General features: G+C 45.8%; 1 protein-coding gene across 4 annotated transcripts in view; it reads left to right on the forward strand.

Annotated features, from left to right (window-relative positions):
- Positions 1-25,613, forward strand: part of kif26ab (kinesin family member 26Ab) — a 267,250-nt gene that overhangs the window by 200,053 nt on the left and 41,584 nt on the right. For all 4 annotated transcript variants that reach the window (XM_038777909.1, XM_038777924.1, XM_038777918.1 and 1 more), the window contains 7 exons: positions 7,193-7,402; positions 7,531-7,624; positions 15,093-15,355; positions 15,623-15,806; positions 16,056-16,215; positions 19,839-20,001; positions 20,214-23,709. In XM_038777909.1, coding sequence (XP_038633837.1) covers positions 7,193-7,402; positions 7,531-7,624; positions 15,093-15,355; positions 15,623-15,806; positions 16,056-16,215; positions 19,839-20,001; positions 20,214-23,709 — 4,570 coding nt within the window. The remainder of the gene's footprint in view (positions 1-7,192; positions 7,403-7,530; positions 7,625-15,092; positions 15,356-15,622; positions 15,807-16,055; positions 16,216-19,838; positions 20,002-20,213; positions 23,710-25,613) is intronic.

Raw genomic sequence — 25,613 nt, forward strand, 5'->3', positions numbered from 1 at the left:
ATTCTCCCCTACCCGGCGGGACGCGGGGTCCCGGCTTAGGGGAGTGGCGCCAACCACTCCGGCGTTGGGCTTCCCCAAAGGTACGGAATTCTCCGCACCTTTGGGGGCTAGGCTCGCGCCGGAGCGGTTGGCACCACGCTGACTGGCGCCAAAACCGGCACCAGCGGCCTTTGACGCCAGCCGCCCGGTGCCGGGGCTAGCCGATAGGCCTTCGCCGATTCGCGCATGCACCGGTGGTGACGTCAGTGGCAGCCTCCGCCGTGGCAGACACCATGGCGGCGACGGAAGAAAAAGAGTGCCCCCACGGTACTGGCCCGCCCACCGATCGGTGGGCCCCGATTGCGGGCCTGGTCACCGTGGGGGCACCCCCTGGGGTCCGATCGCCCCGCGCGCTCCCCAGGACCCCGGGGGCTCGCTCGCGCTGCCGATCCCGCCGCCACCAGAGGTGGTTCAAACCTCGGCGGCGGGAGAGGCCTCCCAGCTGCGGGACTTCGGCCCATCGCGGGCCGGAGAATCGCCGCAGGGGGTTCGCCGATCGGTGTGAGGTAATTCCTGTCCCCGCCATTTCCCGGGTGGCGGAGAATTTCTGCCACGGCGGGGGCGGGATTTTCGGCGGCCCCGGGCGATTCTCCGACCCTGCATGGGGTCGGAGAATTTCGTCCCTGATTTAATACTACACTCCTGTATGCTTCACCCGATGCTGGTGTCTGTGTATTTACATTGTGTACTTTGTGTTGCCCTATTATGTATTTTCTATTTCTTTTCTTTTCATGTACTTAATGATCTGTTTGAGCTGCTCGCAGAAAAATACTTTTCACTGTACCTCAGTACAGGTGACATTAAGCAAATCCAATCCAAACAAATCGAATTAAGAACATCATCACGCCAGTGGCGAGTAGGCCCTCTGCCACACAGAATCATAGAATTTACAGTGCAGAAGGAGGCCATTCGGCCCATCGAGTCTGCACCGGCCCTTGGAAAGAGCACCCTACCCAAGTCCATAACTCCACCCTATCCCAGTAACCCCACCTAACCAATATGCAGAGCCTGGTGAATCCTTTGGCCTCTCTGAGGGTTCAAGGGATGGGTCCTCTTAATCAGGTGCTCTCTGGCCTATACAAGACACCCCCAGCGCCCCTCCCCCCACGCCTGGCAGCAGTGGTCACCCTCACAGCAACACCTTCCTGCCCTCACTAACCAACCTCATGGCTGGGTTTTATGCTTTTGTGTTTTATCTCTTTGAGGAAACTCACAAACAGCTACTGAGAAGCAGAAAGATGGAGTTGGGCATTTAGAAATTTACCAATAGGAAGGAAATCTGACAAAAGATTGATACAGATTAATACCACTTGTAAATATTGATTTTAATTTGGAATTCCGTTAATTTGTCACTCTTTTGTAATAGAGGAACTGTAGTAGCACAAACACGAGTTACAAATGGTTCATTGTGGTGTCATTCAGTTCTGAATACATTGCAAAATTCAAATGGTTTTTGATGTGTTGGGTAAGCTGGGTCTACGAGGACTGCGTTTACTGCAGTAGTGAGAGAGACAGGCTTCCAACACTTGAAGAAATGCAACTTGATTTTATTGAACACTTAACTATAATACATGCTTTAACTATGGGTTGACACTACGCTAACTTGACTGGAGACCTGAGGCTAACCTGACCAGACTATCTTGCTACCACATGGTATTTGTTCTAGTTGCTGCTCACGAGCTCTGACTGTCTCAGAGGCTGGATCCCGAGAGAGCGGGAAAACTAGTGCCCTCTGGCTTTATAGTGGTTGTGTCCTGTCTGGTGATTGGCTGCTGTGTTCTGTGTGTTCACTGGTCATCCTGTGTGTCAATCACTGCCTGTCTGCACACCATCATATACATGGATGTATATTATGACAGTTTTGACAGCGATTATTGCCTGTAAATTAATAATCTGTATGCTCCCCAAAGTGGCTGACTGTTGAACGCAACGCGACTGCAAAATAAGTGCAAATTAAGTAGGGATTAATCCTCTATGTTACTGCTAAACACTCTTGGTGTGTAAGATGCTGAAGTTATTTAATACCTTTGCAAAGATTAAAACAGAATCTTGCCCTGAAAGTTGCAGTGTACACAAACAATCAATGTGTAAGTGTGAGAATGAGCAAATTAATTTGTAAAGTAATACACATCTATCAGTTCCAATTAAGTGCATAGTAAAATTGCCTCTGAAGTGAGACCTATATAATGTGATTTACACTGTGGTGCAATAATGTTGGATCTCATCAGTGGGATTCACAGCAGTATTAATTGAAAGTTAATTAAGTACAATACTTTCCTTGCTAAAAAGTCCCAGTCTGAAAGTCTGAGAATAGCTGTGTAATAAGCTTATTGTCTGATTGCAGAATATATGTGTACTTAATCCTTCTGGGTACCAGGCAAAATGAACCTATTATCAGAGTGGTCAGCGGTTGTTATCAAGGTACATGTGGGAGGCATAATAATTATGGCTTCAATGTGTTGATCTTTATTGTGCGGGATTGAGTTCCTTTATCAGTTTCCAGCAGTCTCAATGTTAAGTTATTTGTAGCAGCTACAGCAGAAATGTACCAGAAGCTAGATGAAAAAAATAATTAGTGTAGGGAAACACTCGCTCGCTCATTTAACTAAGACAAGACCACAATACATCAGCCAAATAAATTGAAAATTATAATTAACACAGAGTTAATTGGATGAATTGGAATTGTATAGCAACATGGCCTTTCTGCGTATAGGCGAACAGTTCCATTCAGCAACTGCATGCCTGTGCAAAATGCTGTGAATTATAAGCCTGGCTTCATTCAGCTTTTTACAAGTAAAGGAAGTAAAGAAAGCCTTGAATCTGCTATTTCCAAGGTCCTTACTCATTCACAGTGGCTGTTTCATTTATGTTAAGGTTTGCTTCGTTTCTAGGTCTGCCGTTGTTTGCTGTGGGGTCAAAATGGAAATCTTTCCTTGATATAAGACACGGGTACTGAGTGTGGGTAGTGGTGAAAACGTGGAGCGCATGAGACACCTGATGATATTGATGTCCTTCATCTGCGCCTTGTAGGTTCTGAGGAATTTGTTCCATGTCTGTTTTCTGTTTTCTCTGCATTTGTTGGTGGGGAGGGGGGGGAGGGGGGGGGGCTACCAAGAGATTGTTTCCATCTGTGAAATTGGTGAAAGTTAAAACCACTCCAGGCTAGCCAAGGAGACCTGCCAAGTACCGTAAACGTTTATGTATATGTTAAGCTTTGAACCCTCAAAATCGCTCCTCAAAAGGGGCTCACTGAGACGCCAAGTATAAAAGTGAATTGCTGGTGTGCGTGTGGGTGTTCGTCATCTTTATTGTTTGCCACATGTTGTCTGCACTCTTGTGAGTGCATCTTCGTAAGACAGCACATATCAACTGCTAGATCCCTTTCACCCAATAATAAGGTCCTAGGAAGTAAAACAGCCAGACATGGGGTGGAAGATTGAGGCTGTCTAATAATTCACATGTAGCACGTTGTGACTGGAAAGAGTCACGGGGGCGGGGCGGGGAGCAAATGCTGAGTATATGAAAACGCATTATTTTTGGACTGGAAAATGAGGTCATCAGGAGATTATGCATCTATTTAACATTCTACTTCCAGGGTTTCCATAGAGGAATATTGGATAAGATTTCTTGAGTTTATGTTTATATGTACTTACTGAGAAATGATTGTTCCCAACACTGCCATACCAACTTAACATTGTTTCTGAAGAGCTTTATTTCCAACAGTCCTGAATTCCAAATTAGAGGTACCAATATATTTTGTAGAAGCATAGAACCATAGAGTTTCTACAGTGGCAGAAGGAAGTCATTTGGCCCATTGAGTCCGCAGTGAGGGTACAGGGAGTTGCCTCTGAAAGACCGCCCTACCTAGGCCCATTCCCCTGCACTATCCCCATAACCCCACCTAACCGGCACATCTTTGGACTGTGGAAGGAAACCGGAGCACCTGTAGAAAACCCACGCAGACATGGGGAGAATGTGCAAACTCCATGTAGACAGTCACCCAAGGCTGGAATTGAACTTGGGTCCCTGGCGCTGTGAGACAGCAGTGCTAGCCACAGTCCCACCACGCTGCCCCATTCGATGAGCTTTAATCCCCATTAGCGACCACCCATCCAGGGTGGAGCAGCGTAATTTGAAAAAATATGGGCCGGATTCTCCCAACGGGAGTCTAAGTGCCGATGCCAGAGTAAAAACTGGAGTGTTTTACTCCGGCGTCGGCGCCTGTATTCTACCCCCTCCGTGGGGTTAGCAGGGGAGCCGCGCGATTTACGGGGGCGTGGCCTCGGTACGGCATCACAGACCCGGCGCCGCGTAAAAGACACGTCGCCTTGGGTCCCGCGGATGCGCAGTTGGGCTGGCGCCAAATAGCGCATGCACGGTGGCCGTCCTCCCCAGGCCGACCCACACAAAAATGCCGCATGGATCCAGGCTTGCCAGCGGAAGAAAGGAGGCCCGCCGGCAGAGAGGCCGGCCCGCCGATCGGTGGGTCCCGATCGCGCACCAGGCCACTCCGGAGGACCTCCCCAGGGTTGGAACCCCCCTCCCCCCCCCCCCCCCCCCCAGAGGCCGCTCCCGTCCCTTGAAGCCCCAGGTCCCGCCGGCCCGAGAGCAGGTTAGAATGGCGCCTGCGGGACTGTCATTTTTTTCGCTGGCCGCTCGGCCCTTCCAGGCCGGAGAATCGCCGCTCGCCGTTTGCGCCGATTCTCCAATCGGCCCGGCGCGATTCGCGCAGCACTGGTTTCGGGGGGGGTGGGAGAATCGTGTGCGGGGGTCGGGGCGGTGTGGCGCGATTTGCGAGGCGCCCCGACGATTCTCCCACCCGGCCCGGGGGGGGGGGGGGAGAATCCCGCCCTGGATCCTTAATTCTGGGTTGTAACTGGTGAACAAAAGGCGAGAGAGAAGAACCACCATGAGACAGACTTGAATATTTCTATTTCTATTTCCAACTGCAAAACATTGCTAGTCACCATTATTTTATTTTTCAAAAATAAATTTAGAGTACCTAATTCTTTTTATCCAATTAAGGGGTAATTTAGCGTTGTCAATTCACCTACCCTGCACATCTTTTTGGGTTGTGAAGGCAAGAGCCAGGCAGACAAGGGAAGAATGTGCAAACTCCACACGGGCAGTGACCTGGGGCCGGAATCGAACCCGGGTCCTCAGCGTCGGGAGGCAGCAGTGCTAACCACTGGGCCACCGTGCCGCACAGTACAGTCACCATTATTAAGTGAGCAACTAGGGAGCACAGTGAACATAGGAAACTATGGGAACACATTCCACAGTCAGCTAATTAAGCATGGTGGGGGGGGGGGGGGGGGCGCAATCATTTTGTACATTACCTAAATAAGAATGGATATAATGCAGTATATATCCAAATTGTATGTGATCCCTGCCAGAAAATAAAGTACACTTCTTGCAATGTACGCTTAATGCTTCATTATGACTGAGTCAATTAAACACGTCAGAGGACCATTGAAGGAAGAGGGAAATGTCGTGCTTTGAACAGATAAAATATATTGTGCCGCCGTGAATTATACCTTTCACAATCACTGTACAGGTGCATTTCTGAATCATCCCTGAATGATATCTGAAATATAAACCAGCATTTCAGATATTTACATTTGTTGGAGGAAGTGATCCCAATGTTGACTACCTTCATTAAGCTCCGTTCTACCAATGTGCTGCCTGCTGCATAATAATGTCCTAAATAGATGCTTCACCGTGGACCTATTAGCAAGCAGTGGAAGATCAAGGTGAGCCACTGCAGTGAGGGTACAGGTGTGGAACTTACTCACTGGTCAGAGCTTCCTGAGAGTTCTGCATTTATCCAGTATAACTTTCAGACTTTTTAAAGTAGAATCAGACAACTGCGATTACTGGTTGTGCCTACATTTTGAAAAGATGTCTGTGCTTTGCCAGCCTTTTATGCGATGGCAAAGTGCATTAGGAATGACAGAAGTTAATTTAGTGACTGACCACACATGGTGTTTCGTTGCTTGTCCTGAGAGTTTTCAATTGCGTTTCTGATCTTTTTTAAAGTACCTTGGTGATTTGTTAATTTTTATGTACTGCATGTCCACGTGCCTCACACTTCAGTGCTCCCAATGCTAAGGGACTAATGTTCTATTGCCATGGTGATTGAATGGTGGGTTCAAAACTACTGCTGTCATTATTGTCACTTAACTGTTCTTGTGCTTCTGTGCACATGCCACAGACAGAGACCTTCACTGTATGAGGGTCAATGATTAGTTTGAGTATTCCATGATGCATGTGGATGAGGCCATTCAATCCCACCCTGTTAATTATATGCACTGTTTAAGAGAGTCAAAGTCAGCCATGGTTGGTCTTTGTAACATGGACTTCAAAGCATCCACAGCAGCAGTGATACCATTTATGGAAGGTGCCTTAAGATCTGTGTAAATGGTCACAATTGCAGTTACTACAATAGTTGCCTCTTCTTAATGGCAGACCAAGGACACAAGTGTCTTCTCGACATTGTGCAGGAGTTTTAAGATCCACTGGTCAAAAACAGGCACGCTGGAGGTGTGTGTTTTGATGCAACGCAAAAGGGGCATTTGGCATACGCTGCACGACCCTTCACGTGTTGCTCCCTTAGCAACGGACGCAGCTGTGTCCCCTTCATTACCTGGGCCTCCACTTTGTGACGTTTCATCTACATCACTGCATAATGGCTGTGAAGTGAGTGTATTGGGTTGCTGAATGATTCATGTGCTTCACATGATGCTTGGTGCTCTGATGAATGCTCTCAGCTGTGCTGAAGATCACAGCCTTTTCTCTTCAAGCTCTGTGAAGAGAGTAAATAGAGCATAATTAGTCACAAAGCACACTTTCCCAACTGAGCATCTTGTTTTCATTGCATGAAATATAAAGCACTTGTTGCACATGAAGTATTGAAATGGCCTTGCCCATAAATTTGGGATTTAAAACCAATGCTACAGTAATGTGTAACAAACGAGTTACATGCTAGACCATTGTCTGAAGGTCATGTTTTAGAATTCTGATCCCATAGGAGAATGATATGGAATCTTTGGAATATGTGTTTTTTGATCTGCCCGCAAAGAGAAAAATAAGACTAATTAATTATCCAAAGCTGATTTTATGAAGCAAACTGATCATTTTGGTTTCCTTTTAGGTAAAGGTCATGGTACGGATTTGTCCTTCCCAAGGAGCGAATGATACATCAGAGTCCATGTCTTTCCTGAAAGTAGACTCTCGCAAAAAGCAGATAACCCTTTACGATCCCTCAGTGAGTGGCCATTTCAGTTCCGCCCACAGACGAACAGCTGTTGCTGCTCCAAAAATGTTTGCATTTGATGCAATTTTTACCCAAGATGCCTCACAAGTGAGTGGAAGGAAAAGAAATCAGGAGCTCCTGATTACCGGCTTGTATTAGTATTACATTAATTTCTACTTTCATTTATGTGCACATGACGATCAGTGTTTTTTATTTGCTTATCTTAACATTCCCAGGCTGAAGTTTGCTCAGGAACAGTGGCAGAAGTCATTCACTCTGTTGTGAATGGCGCAGATGGCTGCATATTTTGCTTTGGTCATGTCAAACTTGGTAAGCGCCCAAATTTGTTACTGTTAATTACAATGTCAGGCTGGTAATTACATGCTGTCAGCTTTTGCAACAATAAACCTGATAGCATGCGACTAGATTAGAGTTTGCTTTCAATTACTTTGTAGACTCACTGAATTCTGTTTTTATAATCATTTCTTGAAATGTTAATAAGACAGTAGGAAGTGCAGCAGTAAGGGCGGCATGGAGCACAGTGGTTAACACTGTTGCTTCACAACACCAGGGACCTGGGTTCGATTCCCGGCTTGGGTCACTGTCTGTGCGGAGTCTGCATGTTCTCCCCGTGCCTGCATGGGTTTCCTCCGGGTGCTTCGGTTTCCTCCCACAAAATCTGAAAGATGTGCTTGGTAGGTGAATTGGACATTCTGTATTCTCCCTCTGTGTCCCCGAACAGGCGCCGGATTGTGGCAACTCGGGGCATTTCACAGTAACTTCATTGCGGTGTTAATGTAAGCCTACTTGTGACACTAATGAAGATTATTATTATAAAATGGGATTTTCCATTTTTGCCATGCCCTGCTTTCCTTTAAGCTACGAAGATGATTTCCTTGCAATATTTACCAACCCCATTTCCCCTTTTAATATCACTCATTTTGCTCCAGTCCCGGAAAAAACAAACTCTTGCCCCTAAACATTTACTACACTTCCAAACTCTCGATTCTCCATTCTTCACAATACTTCTGCAGCTGCCAGTTTGTTCAACCATTTGTTTACCCCCCAAGTCTGGAAATTAACACTCCCTTCAGGTAGGTACTGAGGCAGTGGGGGAGGAGTGCAAAATTGAATGGGGTAGATTCCCTCCGAGATCTCGCCTGCCCCTACACAGACACAGTTTTTAGGGGGGGGGGGGGGGCGCAAGAACCCAGGTTCCTATTAAGGCCCTTTAATGGACACTTAAGGGCCTTTCCCACCCAGCCTCACTTTTTAGGCTGGCAGGTGTTAGTTGAACAAGGGTGCCAAATAGAAAAGGTTAACAATCATGATCTCGGGAGGGAGAGAGAGGGGGGAGCAGGGGCCTCAATCTGAAGGCTCCTTCAGATTTGTGACGTCCTCCCCTCAGGGATCTGGGAGCTCCAGCTCCCCATGCCCGGCCGCCCCAGCTTACCCCTCGACACCAAGATCATACCCTTTGTGCCCTTGGAACCCGGGTACGTACCTAAACTGTGGCCCCAGGGCTTGGGCTTAGGCACAGTACCTCTTCTGGCCACTGTAGTGCTGTGCCTGGAGGTACTGGAGTGCTTTCAGCCAAGCTGATTGGCTGACCGCCATCCAAGGTAGGACATCTGTTCAAGGGTGGATTGAAGTGCCATCCTTCTGCCAATCAATGCTCAATTCAGTGTAAAATGGCAGCGGGCCTGCCAGAGGTAGCGGGGATGCATTATCGTGTTATTGGACCCCTCAATCCCCTTTTAAAACTACCCCACACTTAAGGTCATCTTGCAAAGATAATCTCAGCATTTTTTCTCCACTGCCAACTGACACCATGCACCTCTCCTTCCCCATCTCCTCCACCTTACATAATGGGAGAAGAGCTCTTGGACGTCTTTGCCACCAAGATTAGTTGTCTCTGCTTGACTTCCATGGAAATCTCCCCCGAGCTGCCTATGTCCTATTCCTGAACACTCTCATTTCTCCAATTTCTCTCCTCTGTCTCTCCTCGTAGCCTCCCCAAACGCATCTTGCAGATGGGATCCATGCCCTGAGTTTCAACCTGATTTCCACTCAACTCCTGACCACCCATGTTACTTTCTTGCTACATGACATTGGAAATGTTTTTCTCTCCCTGGATACTATTCCCACCCTTTCAACAGAGTCGCGTCTCCTCTTAAACTCCACCTTTCTACACTCCCATTACCAATCAAGTTTCCTCACCGAGGCCTCAACTACCAAAGATGTGGTCATTTTCCTTGAGCTTTGTGCTGGAACTTCTTCAGTCAGGTTTCTGCTTCTGCCACAGCACTGAAACATCCCGAGCTAAAGTTTCAAATCACATCCTCTGTGACTGTGAACATGGTGTATTAGCTTTTCAATTCCCACCTGACGTCGCTGCGGACTTTGACATATTGACCACATGTTCCTTTGCTTCTTTGTCTAGCAAGTCTTTTGTTGATCCCACTTTTATTCATAGACAGAGCAATGGTTTGTCTTTCCACTCCTGCACCATTACTTCTGGAACCTCCCGAGGATCTATCTTTAGCTTCCACCTTTTCCTCATCTACATGTGATCACTTGGCGACAATCAACCTGTTTCCACATTTATGTTTTTACTCTATTGCAAAGTGTCACATCAATGCAATTTGTTGCATGCTAGAAATGCGACTTGTGTAGAAATGAATTATTTAAGATGCCTAAGCACTTAAATCTATTGCTGAAATTGCAACTTCAAATTTTTAAACATAAATATTATGTGATACATAAAAATATTTTTCATGTGTTAATTTTCAGTAAATCAAAACCCCCCACTCTAACCCTGACCACCAGTGGGAACCATCTAGACAGGAGGGTTAAAAGGTGGTGCGATTCTGGATGATGTTTTCCTCATGCATTTGCACTGGCTACCATTTTGATATCCAGGAGCATTCAATTGCAGATTGGCAGGTCTTTCAAACAGTTCAATGTTGGCTCATGCGATTCTTAATTAAATTCAGATTGGGACCGACATTACATTATTGAACATGGATCTCTAAAACATTCACCAGAACTGCCATTTCCTGGCGTTCCAAGTGGTGTCACCAATGGCTGTGTGTGTTCCATCCACGGTTGCAACCTCCCCTAGCAAAGTGATCCCCTATTGTGCCCGTTTCTGACATGTGGAAATTTGTAATCAAGAGGACATTTAACAGTGCATCAGGTTGACTTAACCTGTCAACAAGAATTTTTTTGTTCATGGTCTTTAAGGGATATGATGTCAGATTCTGCGAATGGTACTCATTTCCACCATGGGGATCTAGGGGAGGGGATTTCTGCAGAAATCTTCCACTTGTTACTGGGTGTTAGTTATTTCAGAAAGGATAGGAAACGAGGAAACGGTGGTGGGGTAAGGAAGACATTTGTACAGTGGTGAGAGACAATCTTAGTTCAGAAGATCAAGATGTAGTTTGGCTAGCGATAAGAACCAGCAAAGGTAAGCAATCACATATGGGAGTAGTTTACATGCCCCTTATAGGAGTTATGTTGTAGGTCAGGGTATACAGAAAGAAATGGATGGGAACTTCTAAAAAGGTACTGCAAAATTCATGGATGATTTTAATCTTCAGATGGAATGGATTCAGATTGACAAAGGTAACCTGAAAGATTAATTCATTGAGTGCATTTGGGCCAATTTCTTAGAGCAGTATGTTCCAATGCCAACCAGGGAGAAGGCTATTTTAGATCTGGCAATGAGATAGGATTAATTAATGCGCTCCGAGTAAAGGGGCCTCTTGGCAACAGCGATCATAACATTTCAGAATTTCACATTCAGCTTGAGGAGGGGATGTGTAGTGTCTGTACACTGTGGCTTCACAGCACCAAGGTACCAGGTTTGATTCTCCACTGGGTCACTATCTGAGCGGAGTCTGCACGTTCTCCCCGTGTCTGCGTGGGTTTCCTCCGGGTGCTCCGGTTTCCTCCCACAGTCCAAAGACGTGCACGTTAGGTGGATTGGCCAAGATAAATTGCCCTTAGTGACCAAAAAGGTTAGGAGGGGTTATTGGGTTACGGGGATAGGGTGGAAGTGAGGGCTTAAGTGGGTCGGTGCAGACTCTATGGGCCAAATGGCCTTCTTCTGCACTGTATGTTCTATGTCTTAAACTTAAATAAAAGGCAGTTACAAGGATATGAGAACAACATTGGAAAATAGATTAAATGGTAGGATAGCTGAGAGACAGTGACATACATTTGAAGAGGTATAACCATAGCAAAGATAGATTTCATTGAAAAAGAAAAGACTATGAGAAGCTTGCACGATATATAGCAACCTGGCGAAGTTGAGGATCGTATCACATTGAAAGAAAAATTTACAAAACTGCAAAGATTAGTTTTTTTTAATAAACAATTTTATTGAGGTATTTTTGGCATATAAAACAATGACATTGTATAGAACTGTCCAAAAGGAAAGCAAATAACGCATCATACAAATCACAACTCCATTCTCGCAAGGACCTGCCTAAACCACCCCAACTGCAAAGATTTGTGATAGATCAGAAGATTGGACAGATTTTAGGAACAAGCAAAGAATGACATAAAAAAGGGAGAAATTCAATGTGCTAGAATGCTAGCTAGAAATATAAAACAGACAATAAGAATTTCTATATAAAAAGGAAAATAGTGAACGTCGGTTGAGAATGGGGAATTAATAATGGGAAACAAGGAAACAGCAGACATGGTGAACAGGTATTTTGTGTCTGTCTTCACTGCTATGACATGTCTCGAGGATATTGAAAAATCTTACGGAAACTTGCAGGATACTGAAGAGGCCTAGATAGAGTGGACGTGGAGAGGATGTTTCCACTAGTAGGAAAAACTAGAACCCAAGGTCACAGCTTTCTTGCCCCAATCCAGATCATCTTGCCGCTGCCTCTTGGGGACAGCCATCAACTGCACTATCCCACTTGGCTTGGCAAACGGCCTTAGTTTTCTGACGTCTGTTGACGTCTTCTACAGTCTTCATGAATTACTAAGAAGGGGATAGAGCTAATCTCTGGGATAGTCAAACTCTCGTCTCCAGTGCACCTCTCATTGCCTTCATCCCATCATTGGTGACTGAGCTTTAGTCCTCCAGGCACCAAGCTCTGGAATTTACACCCTAATTTTTTCCAATGCTCCACTCCTCCCTCCTGTTTTAAGATTCTTCTTAAACCTACTTCTTATGCAAACATTTTAGTCATCATCTGAATATCTCCTTTGATTTGGAGTCAATTTTAGTTTTGTTACACTCCTCGGAATTCCTTGGGATACCTTCCTATGTTAAAGTTGCTATGTAGATACACGTTATTGTGGCTGATATTTATTTTCATGAAAGAATATCTGAGTGCGACATGAAATATTTCAGGTCCCTTCTACTAGTTTATGGTTCTACGTTTGTTTCAGCCTCATGATTCTGAGTATTTACCAAGGCCTGACAGAGATAACTGAAAACCTGCACCTGAAAATGTTACAGCTGTACTCATGTTATGAGAGTACAATCTGAGAGATTCCCCTGCAAATAGTTCCATTAAATAAGCCTTCAAGCAATGCCACTAGATGCATACCCGGAATATCATTGTTGATAGAGTCCTAGATTACAGAACTAGCTCTCTGTCATGTATCCAGAACAGTCAAAAGCAACTGGTAGACGTGATTTAAAGTAGGTGGCCGGGGTCTTGCCCAATGGCCGGAGAATTGGTGGCTGCCCCACATCACTTATTTCCAGGAGGCCCCACACTATTTAATTCCAATCAGGCAATTACCTAGGGAGCATCGGGCCTTCAATCCGATCATGCCCCCCGTAGGGTGGAGGACCCACACCCAGGAGTTGTCTGCCAATCAGAGGCGGCAGCTCTCTGGTTCTGGCAGTGTCACCGGGAGAGGTGGGGCCTGCAGGAGGGATCACCGACGGATTCCTATTTGGAGACGATTGTGGGTGGAAGGGAAGGGGGTGGTAGTCAAAGCAAAGACATGGGTCTGGCTTCCTCAGGGACCCTCCCTTCCCAATATAGTGAACCTCAATTTGGCACGGTGTCTGTGAACGCAGGACATTGCCTGATAGAACAGTGGAAGAACCTGATTGGAATCTCTGGGCAACCTCCCTGGGTGGCAAGCCCCTGCTCGCCACTTTTTTGAACATCAACAGCAGCAGGATGAGGCCTCCAGGCGGGAAGGCCAAAAGCAAAACCTCCTGCCCTGGACTTGATCGGTCGGAGGTGGAAATGCATCAGGATCTCCAGCCATGATCTCATCCCCAAATCACACGAGCCCCCCCCCCCCCCCTCTCCCCCCTCCCCCTCCGCCTCTGCACTCGCCTGAGGATATTAAATTCTGCCCGCTATCTTTTACACTGGCTGATAGCAAAAATGCAAATCTTTATTTGCCATTAGGATTGATAGAATCATCGGTATCATATTCTGATTTCTCTTCAGTATCATTTGGCCAGTGATCTCCAGAGTGCTGCCCCATACAGTATTAGTGGAGTTCCTTGTGCTGGAAGCCTCTCTGCGGAGTGGCTGAGTCAGTGTTTTGACAGGCATCCCACTAGCCTCCATTAATAAGCAACTTCCTTTTGTGGCTGGAGACTACACTTGGAGAGCAGATGGTCATAAGACACATGATCTTGCTAACAATCACAGTCGCACATTAATATACAGGAATTAAGAATGGTGTGTTTGACCTTATGACACTTGTTAAATTAAATCTGTAGCCCAGTATTCAGACACACAAGACTGATATGGTTACATGAGTGGACAAGCAGGGAAGTGCAACACATTGTCCCTATATTTGTACCACGGAGATCGGACACTGATAATTAAGGCACTTGGGAAGCTTTTCCCTAACTATGCTGGTTACAAATTTGATAGTAGCTCCACGGAAAATAGAGCACCATTCCATTTCTGCTCCCAATCTAGCCACCACTATCTGTGTCAGCCTTTTTAAGATGCTTATTAGGGTCTGCTGACATACAGATATGTTGGGAAGACTGGAGGAAGGAGCCTACGTGTGCACACCTGGGTTTAACAGCAGTGTAGTCCGCGAGGACCAGAAACTATCCATTTAAAATAATTTTTGAGGGGGCGAGGAGGAACAGCGTACTTCTCAGAGGCCCACGTGAATTGTGAGAGCTGCCACCACCCTGAGTGCCCCCCCACGCGCACACACACACAATCAACCCAGACTGGATCCCCTGGATGTACCTTGCTGCTGGCTGATGTGGCCTCCAGGATGCCTGATGTTGTGCTGTTTAGCAGGTGGTGGGCTTCGGGTGTCTGTTCGGTGACCACAGCCCAACGGCAGTATAGTAATGAGGACCAGCCCTCAAAATGTTGCATTTGAGAAAGCAGGGTAGCATGGTGGTTAGCATAAATGCTTCACAGCTCCAGGGTCCCAGGTTCGATTCCCGGCTGGGTCACTGTCTGTGTGGAGTCTGCACGTCCTCCCCCTGTGTGCGTGGGTTTCCTCCGGGTGCTCCGGTTTCCTCCCACAGTCCAAAGATGTGCGGGTTAGGTGGATTGGCCATGATAAATTGCCCGTAGTGTCGTAAAAAGTAAGGTTAAGGGGGGGTTGTTGGGTTATGGGTATAGGGTGGATACGTGGGTTTGAGTAGGGTGATCATGGCTCGGCACAACATGAAGGGCCTGTTCTGTGCTGTACTGTTCTATGTTCTATGCTGTACTATTCTATGTTCTATGTTAAAGCCTAAAAGTGTCCAATCTATACTTATATAAACTACTAAAGAAACGGAAACAGCCTAACGTCCAAACTTACCTTTCAATTCCAGGAAAAACGTATACTATGATTGGAAAAGACAATTCAATGCAAAATCTTGGCGTAATTCCCTGTGCAATATCTTGGCTTTTTAAACTAATAAATGAGCGCAAGGAGAAAACCGGCACTCGATTCTCAGTCAGGGTGTCTGCTGTGGAGATCTGGGGCAAGGATGAGAACCTTCGGGATTTGCTATCTGAAGTGTCCACTGGCAGTCTCCAGGATGGTCAGTCTCCTGGTGTCTATCTCAGAGAGGATCCGATCTGTGGAACTCAGGTATTTATATTCTAGTGTATGGTTATACCATTTACAAGCACATTGATATCGTCCCTGTGCTCACTGCATTTCCATTGTGTACTGAAGGGCGTTTGAAATGCTCCAGTTATATTTAAAATGTCACTGCCACTCTCTTCTTGGCTTTGCTTATTTTTCATCTTGCTCCCTTGGTATACATATTTTGTTACTAATTGCCCCAGAGAGCTAATCTGTTGAGCAGAAATGAAATCCTCTTCCAATTAGTAATATATTTCTCTTCGTATTCAGCTTCAGAATCAAAGTGAGCTGAGAGCCCCCACAGCAGAGAAAGCTGCCTACTTCCTTGATGCAGCAATAGCCTCCAGAAGGACCAGTAGGCCAGACAGTGATGAGGAGGATAGAAGAAACTCCCATATGCTCTTTACCCTTCACATTTACCAATATCGAATGGAAAAGAGTGGCAAAGGGGGAAGTACGTTAACTCTCGATGAAAATTCTGCTCTATAAAATTCATGTATCCTGCTAATATGGTCGATGGTGGTAGATGAAGAAATGTAATACACATAAGTGATGATTACTATCCGATTTGACAGGAATTCCTGCATTCTGCCTGTCATTTATATTTAAAATAGACACCGGCTTGTTGCATTCCTTGTCTGTTAGTTGAACAAATTCAGAATCTCTTAACAGTGGCTTTGTGCATCTTGCTATGTTTTCGCAGTGTCGGGAGGACGTAGTCGTTTGCACCTGGTCGATCTGGGGAGCTGTGAGAAGGTTTTAAGCAAGAGTCGGGATGGTGGCGGCGGCCTCTGTCTGTCACTTTCAGCTCTGGGCAATGTCATTTTGGCGTTGGTCAATGGTGCTAAACATGTTCCATACAAGTAAGTAACGTGGAGGCTGAATTGCGTGTGAACTCCTGAACAAAGCATTTGATTCAGGAGTTATCAGTTATGAAGACATTGGACGGGATTTAGCGGCTGTTCACGCTGCCGGGAAATTCCGGCCCACGCTGATGTGCTGTCACCGGGAAATCCCGTTGACAATGGCGGCGGCGGCTGTAGATCCCACTGGCGGGCTGGCTCTGCTGCTGAAAAACACGCAGTGGGGTGGTCAGTAAATCTTGTCCCAAAGGAGTGATCATCACTTATGGATGTCTAAAGTCAAATAGAGCCCAGTATTTTTGGATCTAATGCCCCTTCCTCATGTTAAAAACGAGCTAAAATTGGCAGCTTTTATTGCGGGTCTCCACTGTAGCGCGCGTTAAACCATGGGTGCGATTGAACAGCCTTGTCTCGCCCAATTCGTGTGATGCGATGAGGCCGTTAAATATCACGGCAGGCCTCTTGAAAGATTTGCAACATTTGGAACGCCTCGTGAGATCCAACGTGATCTCCCGAGGTGTCGCAATCTGGATCTCCCCCTTGCTGGCCGAGATCCAGATTAATATATTTAAATCAGCTATTAGGCTCATTTAAATATGTCTGCGTCGTACTATCATGGTGTCTGGGAACTAACAGCCTTCTCAGCGAGGCTACGGCCAGGCGCTGTTTAGCACTGGTGCACACAGACGTGGACCAGGCGTAATGACATCTGGGGGTTTGGGGGTCTCCCGGGCCATTGGAGACCCCTGGGTGGTCGGGCTTTGGGCAGGGTGGTACCCTGGCACTTTTTCCATTCTGCAAGTGCCTCCCACACACTACCAGGGTGCCCCCATGACACTGCAAGGCTGGAGGGGACACTGCCAGGATGCCAGGCTGGCAGTGCTAAGGTGCCCAGGTTGTCTGTTCCAGGGATTGGGCATACAGGTGTGCTTAAGGAGGGGTGAGGCAGGCTCCAGGAGTCCCCAAGAGGCAAATTAGGGGACTCCAGAGGCCACGGTGGGGTGGCGAAGGGGGTCGCGAGATCGGGGCGACATTTAAAATGACGTCCCGATCTCTTCCTGCACTGAGGCGTTCCTGACCAAGGCTAAGAGTGGGGTTGTTCTCGGCGCTGCAGGCTATTCGCTCCCAAATCGGGACCTGTATTTTTTTTGTTACATCACGCTCCGTGACCCAATCTTATACCCAAAAAGATGTGCAGGGTAGGTGGATTGCCCACGCTAAATTGCCCCTCAATTGAAAAAAAAAGCTAAAAAAAGATCTATATATTGATTAGCAAACTGTAAGACGAGAAGAATTTACACATTTAATAATTAGCTGTTTAGTGCTACTATTGCCATGGACCACGGAGATTCTTAAGGCTTGAACTTTGTGTTCAATTAGCAGATCTCACAAGGGGACACACTGGGCTGAATCTTGCTGGAACATAATGACATTTCAGTGATGCATGCTGTTATTATAATGCAAATAGGACAGTAAATTGAGATGAAAAGATTTGATGTGAGTTGTCAATCTCCAGACCTTGATGGTTGATTCACGCCACTCAGATGCAGGTTTTGCACAAATGGCATCCTGTCCTTAACCTTCCTGTTATATTTAGAGGATTGAAAGATTTTGAGCATCATTCGATCATTAGCCAAAAGTTAAGGATGGTGATTAAGCGCCCAAGTACTCCTTGAACAACATGATGATTGTTAATGCAATGCCAATCAATCTCTCCAGCCTAACAAGGGAACAATTAAGATTGTCCAATCTCTTTACAGCTGCAGTAATTACTTCCAGAAAATCTAAAGCATTTCAAATTTTGACCCTCTGGATGCTTTTGTTCCTTTTGTTCACTGCACCTTTCTTCACTGTTCTTTATTTCTATTTCTGTATCTCATTTGGCTATGATCCGCTCTACTTTCATTGTCCCTCTGGTCCTGCCATTTATTGAGGTTTGCTCAATAAATAAGTGTTGCTCCTCTTGCAATGCCGTTATCAACTTGGAAGTTGTGGTGCAAAAGACCCCTTTCCAAGAGTAATATGGCTGCTGTTTTCTGCCTGCCATCCCCCCAGCCCGGGGCAGGATCTTCCAGTTTCGCCGATGGTGAGCTCATGGGGCACATTCCCCAGTGGCAGAGGATACAGGGCACACAAAACCCCATAGACAATTGGCAGGACCAGATGATCTTGCTTCCTGCCAGTGGAGGGTCGTCTTCACCGTCTGAGATTATGCCGCGGTGGAATCGGAAAATTTCTCCCAATTAATCCAATATTTGACGCAGTTATCTTCTTTTTCTTGAATGTGTTTTAATTACCAACATGTATCAAAACAGGTTGCACGTAAACACCCCGGGAAACATACATCCCACCAATCAACTATACAGCCTGTACAAATCCCCCCCCCCTCCCCTCCGTGATGAACAGCTCCTCAAACACGGTCACAAACACCCCTCACCTTTTCCCTGCAGAGCCCCTAAACTCATATTTTATCTTCTCCAACCACAGGAAGTCGTACAGGTCACCCAACCAAACTGCTACACCCAGTGGCGATACCGACTGCCACTCCAGTAAAATTCACCGCCGCGCAATCCGAGAGACAAAGGCCACGACATCGGTGTTCCTCCTCTCCATGAGCTCCGGCTTCTCTGAAATCGCAAATATGGCCACCGAAAGGTCCAGGTCCACCTCCTCCTCCACTATCCTGGCTAAGACCGCGAACACTCCCGGCCAGAACCTTCCCAATTTTTCGCAACCCCAAAACATGTGCGCGTGATTCGCTGGCCCCCACCGACACCTCTCACACTCATCTGCTACCCCCTGAAAGAACCCACTCATTCTTGCCTGAGTCATATGCACCCTGTGACCCACCTTAAACTGTATCAGGCTCACCTTGCACAGGCGGGGATAACACAATTATCTTCAATAACAATGCAGCAATCTGGGGTTGAAATTCTTTTTATTGATGATTTGAACGTAAAAGCCAGCATGCTGATGAATAGAAAGAGGCATGAGAACAAAATGCTATTGTTGCGTTCTCTATAATTTTAATTTAATGTAAACTTTATTGAGGAGTTACTGAAAGAAAGATAACTTTACATAGTTGGATGCAAATCCATTGGCATTTGGCACTATTTTTCTGAGTTAATCGCCAGCAGCCACATATCGAGGCCAGCCAGTGAACATTTTCATTACATTTGTGGCGACAATAAAAGCATCTATTTATCTTCTTAAGGAAGGCTTTACAATTATGCTAAACATGGGCTTTGTAATTATCCTCAGTAACACTTACTCTGCTTACATTTGTTTGAAGCCACATGAAGTATTCTCCAGACAAGGATATACTATCCCCATTAAAAATAAATGAAGCTAATGTTCATGCCTGAAGAGGTTTCATTGTGAAACAAGTTGCTTTAGTCATTTTGAACAACAGAATTACATGTTGCTGGATTCGGTTCTTCTGCACCCAAACTAAAATGTGGCGTTAAAACCAATCTGATCCTAATGATATTTTGAATAAGAAAAAGAACAGAAATTGAAAACTCTGTTTTAAAGTGGATGGATGAAATAGATCATCATCTTAAAATGCTTAATCCATCACTTTCTTTGTACCCGAGTGTATTTCTTTTTGTTGTCCAATTTAGAGATAGCAAACTTACTATGCTGCTGAGAGAATCACTGGGGAATATAAACTGCAGGACAACCATGATCACCCATATTTCTGACTCTCCGGCCAACTATGCAGAAACCCTTACAAGCATTCAGCTTGCAGCAAGGATTCACCGCATGCGGAAGAAAAAGTCCAAGGTCAGTATCTGCTTCAAGTCGAATATCAAATTATGTTAGTTTCAAACGGGAGGCCTAGAAAGCATCCCTAACCCCGTTACTATAAATAACAGTGAACTACTTTCCATCCAGTCTTGTAAAATTTACAAGTCAAATTTTTGCCTCTGTTGAATTTCTTTTAAATTTGTGATTCCATTGTCTGTGTACAATAAGCGCTTTTCTGTTTGAACTAGTATGCCTCAAGTTCATCAGGAGGAGAAAGTTCTTGCGAAGAAGGTCGGATTCGAAGGCCACCCCACTTAAGACCCTTTCACTCGAGGACCACCGCTCTTGATCCAAATCTTCCTGCGTTAGGAATAGCCAGTGATCCAGATTATTCGTCAAGCAGTGAGCAATCATGTGATACCGTTATTTATGTTGGTCCCAATGGTGCAGCACTGTCTGATCGAGAGTTAACCGATAACGAGGGACCGCCAGAGTTTGTCCCCATAATCCCTTCTCTGAACAAAAGGTATGAAACCAAGAAAGGCAAGGAAACGGTAATTGTTGGTAAGAGGACTGAAAGGGACTATTTCAAATGCAACACTTTCGCCGAATTGCAGGAGAGGTTAGAGTGCATTGATGGAAGTGAGGAGCCCATCACATTTTCTTGTGAGCAAGGACTTTTCATCTGTAGTAACAGTCCAGTCCCGACAAGAATGGAAAATGTGCAATGTATAACAGTGCAGGAGATGACCCAATCTGCCCCTGCAACTGAGAAGGTACCAGTGTCTTCTCCACAAATATATCGAAAGCTTTCCTCAATAGAAATGGTGTCACCTAAAAAAGGGCAGAGCCCACATAGTCAAATTCCTGTGCAGCAGCCAAATGGATCTCCAGTGAAGAGTCCCTCTCACTCGATAACAAGTGAACACTTCAAACTGCAAACCAAAGCTGAAGGAAACAAAGCGGAATTAAGTAGTGATACTGGAATCGATGGAATCAAGGAGACAATCACAGCTTCCACAAACGTGCCCAAATCTAACAGCCCGCAAGCTCAAAAGCAGGGACAAGCCACACCTGCGCCCGCCGTAAGAGAAAAGATGTTTTTCAATCGAAGGCCTCTGCCAAGCCCCGCGCCACCACCCCCCCAAACAAAAGATAGACAAATAGCCTGTTCAGAATCCATCGGTAGCTGTGTGATTAGAACTCCTCCAGTCGGAATGAGCCATCAGGTGACAAATAAGCCGGAGTCCATTGTAACTGGAAGCGCTGCTGCACATTGCAGAAGCAAATATAAGCCATCCATGGCGTCAGATATAAACCGCTTAAGGTCAGCATTACGGAGCGATTGTATTGAACGAGACATGTTGACCACTACTGTGACTTTGCAGAAGCCTGTGGAACTGAATGGAGAAGACGAATTAGTATTTACTGTCGTGGAAGAACTGTCGTTCGAAGGGATTTTGGAAAGTGGCCGACCCGCCAGTATTATTAGCTTTAATAGCGATTGTTCACTTCAGGCCTTGGCCTCAGGCTCACGGCCTGTCAGCATTATTAGTAGCATAAATGATGACTTCGAAGCTTATACCTCACCAGCAGCCACTGCTGGAGCAAACATGGACAATGTTGTGCCACTTGCAGATGATTCGTTTTGCAACAGTAGCAGACGATCATCAATTAGCTCCTGGCTCAGTGAACTGAGTATCTGTGCGGTAGAAAGTGATGGGGCACAGCCCCCTGACACTTTTGTTGTGCAGTCTTGCTACACTTTTGGTGAGCAGTCTTTGGGGCCTTTCAATTTGGATTCACCTGACATGCTGCAGGCCATGTGTGCACCACTGACACAGGCTCAAAAAAGCACCAATACTGATAGATTCTGCTGTTCTGAACTGTGTGAGGAAAGTACCAGTTCAACGAGAGCTCTTGTCAACAATAACAAAGGTTCCAATGCCTTAAGTTTATCCAAAGTGGTTTCTGGCAAAGTTGTGACTGGCACTAATAATTCATCAGCAACTAAAACGAGCACACCAGTACATTGTCATGTCCCAGTAATTTCTGAAGAAGATCCTATTTGTGATATTAGTCCTCCCAGGAAAATAAAACCTACCTCATCTGTGAACCGTAGCGGCAGCACAGTAGATTGGGGAGACACACAACAACAAGAAAACGAGCTTGAGGATCCTTGGTTACAACGCACAAATAACCAATTGGAACCAAAAGTCGAGGATCAAGCACTTTCCGAGAACCCATCACCAAAATCCGGTACTAACAATCAAATAAAACAGCAAATGAAAACCCCCCAAAGTACTGGGACGATTCCTAGGCTTAACAAATCTCAGACAACTGTTTCTTGTGCGCAGAGGGTTGTGTATGGATGTGAAGTGGCAAATCAATTTGATGGGGTAATTGGTGCGAACACGAGGAAAAATGATGTGCCGGCAAAGGTATCACAAGTCAAAAAAGGAAATGCAATGGTTGCCACAATGCCAGTAATGCACACCAGTGTTACTGCTGGAGCTATACCCAAAGACCAACGAGATTTTGCTTCAGTAACGAGCAGCTTAAAATCAACAGCATGTAAGAAAACGTCAGTGCCCAAATCAAGCATGCTACCGAGACTCAATGGGATACCTCCAGCACCTCCAGTCCGTAAATCTAGTCTAGAGCAAAAGAACAGAGTTACTCTACAAACCCATGCCCAAAAATGTGCCAATCCAGAGATAGTTAAAGTAGCACCACCAAAATCAGAGGATGAAATAGATGGGAGACTAAATGTTGCCTCTTATATTGTTGAAGGTAACAATAACCGATCAATAATCATCAAGCCTGATCAGATGTCTATTAAAAATGTTTCAACTTCAAAATCCAAAATGCCTAAGCCTGACGCTGTGCATCGCTGTGGGAGTCAGCTATCCCTTGAAAGAAGTGATAGCCTTACATCAGTGGGATCCAAGCACAGCGTGACTAAGGAAAGTGTTCACCTTGTCAACAACAACAGCAGAACAGGTCGATCAGTACCGAGGCTAGGTGTGTCACCGTCAGCTCCTGTAATGTCTACTTCACCCGTACCTGTAGTCCCTGTGCCGGGCAAATCCAATCAAACCAAATGTACTTCCAATAGTAAGGTTGTGGCGTCAGGAAATAAATGTCGAAGCCTCTCTTCGAGTGGTGCGAAGGGGTTAAGCACATCTGTCAAATCATTAACCCAGTCAATGGGTCGCAGTTCCAGCGTGCCATCAAATGGAAAAACCATACCTCGTTCGACGCAGGTGGCAAATTGTAAACCTGGCAAAGGAACAATCATGGGAACAAAGCAAGCTGTGAGGGCAGCAAATAGCCGTGTCTCCGAACTAGCATCTGGGGCTTCTTCCAGTAAAATGGGCCATCTGAGGGGATCCACAGATTCTGACAGTGGGAATGACAGTGGGGTTAACCTCAGTGATGAAATATCACAGATACCAGTCTTGCCTTCTCCCTACAGTAAAATAACTGCACCAAGACGACCTCAACGCTACAGCAGTGGGCATGGTAGTGACAACAGCAGTGTTCTTAGCGGAGAGCTGCCTCCAGCCATGGGGAGAACAGCTCTATTTTATCATAGTGGTGGCAGCAGTGGTTATGAAAGTATGATTCGTGACAGTGAAGCTACAGGAAGTGCGTCATCTGCGCACGATTCCCTGAGTGAAAGTGGAATGTCTACATCTGGCCGCAACAGAAGTTCGAAGTCTCCCAAAAAGCGAACAGCTGGTAAGCTTTATCCGTCTATTGATCATAGTATTTGGCTCAAATTTTTAAGAAGGGAAAGTTCAAAAACAGGTTTTTGAGGAATGATGCCCTTTAATTACCTTGTATTCATTTGTGGGATTGAGGTGTCATTGCCCAAGGCCAGCATTTATTGCCCGTCCCTAACTGTCCTTATATAAAACAATGAAAGATGAAGCTATGTTGTGTGAAGTTGCATTGTGTGTACATTTTATGTATTTTTCAAAGGCTTTTTTTGTGATATTTGCAAAGTATAGTTCCAGGTTTCTTTATTTGTAACCTCAGATCATCATTTAGTTGGTATTAGACATTCACCTTCTCACAAGTAAGGCTATGGTGTTATTGTCACTGTTCACTAACAATTGAGTTATCAAAGGTAATTTCTCATATACTTTTTCATCTCCTTGCTGATTATTTCTGCACCCCATACCCTGGACTGGATTTTAACCTTTTCCACTGATGGATGTGAAGGCAAGGGGTCTCGTTAAATTCAACCGGCCCTTTGTCCCCACTACCCACTCGCCTCTGCTCACACTGCAATAATATCAGTGGCACGAGTGACATTGGGTTACATGTTTGTAATAAAATACATTAAAAAAAAGGAGTGACATTGGGTAGACAGCAAATCAGTAGACCAATTAAGATCTTTAATGGCCATTATAGGGCCTCATTGTCCACGATGTAACAGGTGGCAATAGAAACCCACGCCTTGTACCCAGCCAGGCAGATTTCCTTGCTTATGTCGGACAAGGAGTTCCCTCTTTAATAGGCCCATCGGAGGCCCCCTTAGGTGTTATCCCCAGACCCAAGATCCATTCCTGCTATTGCCTCTCAAACCCCTGCAAACCACCTATTCCCCCCACTCACCCCACCGCTCTTACTGGGCCCTGCCAACTTGACACCGACCAAGACCCCCACACGCCTACCCAAATCCTGATCCAGTGTCTCGTGCGTCTGCCTGTGCGTGACTTTTAGCTCCCTGAGGACATAACATAAGAAATAGGAGCAGGGTCATTCAGCCCCTCGAGCCTATTCCATCATTCAATAAGATCGTGGCTGATCTGATTGTGGCCTTAACTTTACTTTTCTGCATGCCGTCCCCATAACTCTCGACTCCTGTCAATCAAAAATCTGTCTAACTCTATATTCAATAATCCAGCTTTCACTGCTCCCTGGGGAAGAGAATTGAAAACACTGGCCACTGCCTGAGAGAAGAAATTCCTTCTCATCGTCATCCTAAATGGGAGACCTCTTATTCAGAAACTGTACCCCAATTCTAGATTTAGGAACAAATTCCTCTCAGCATCTACCCTCTCAAGACTCCACCGAATCGTTCAGGGCAATCACCCCTCTTTTTCTCGACTCCAAGGAGCGCAACTCCAACTTGCTTACCCTTTCCTCATAAGGCAATTCTTTCACCCCAGGAATCAAGCTGAGTGAACCTTCCCTGAACTGCTTCCAATGCAAGTATTTCCCTCCTTAAGTAAGCTGACCAAAACTGTACAGCATTCCCTGAAGAACAGAAATCCCACCTCCGGCCTATTAACAACTAGTGGCCATGAGGCCACTGGTGTTCCCCTCACTGGGCTTCCCGCAGACTTTTTAACAGGATAGGTATGGTGGGGTGGGGCTGGAAATTCAGCGCCTCATATAATTCAGCCCCCTAACTCTTCCTGGCCACCATAGAAGACATTGATTCCTTGCTGGTTAGAGTTCCAGTTTCAAGAAGTATCTCACCAAGCGTCGGTACTCATATGTAAACTTTGACAGTGAGCCTCAGCTGGCTAATCAACGGTCAGCCAGTTGCCATCTTCTAAAATTGGGATGAGTTCAAGTCTTTGATTTTGGAGATAATCAGGTTTACAGGTGCTAAATTTATGAGCTCCGAA

This window comes from Scyliorhinus canicula, chromosome 2 (genome assembly GCF_902713615.1).
Source record: "Scyliorhinus canicula chromosome 2, sScyCan1.1, whole genome shotgun sequence".
In the NCBI taxonomy this organism is placed as follows: domain Eukaryota; kingdom Metazoa; phylum Chordata; class Chondrichthyes; order Carcharhiniformes; family Scyliorhinidae; genus Scyliorhinus; species Scyliorhinus canicula.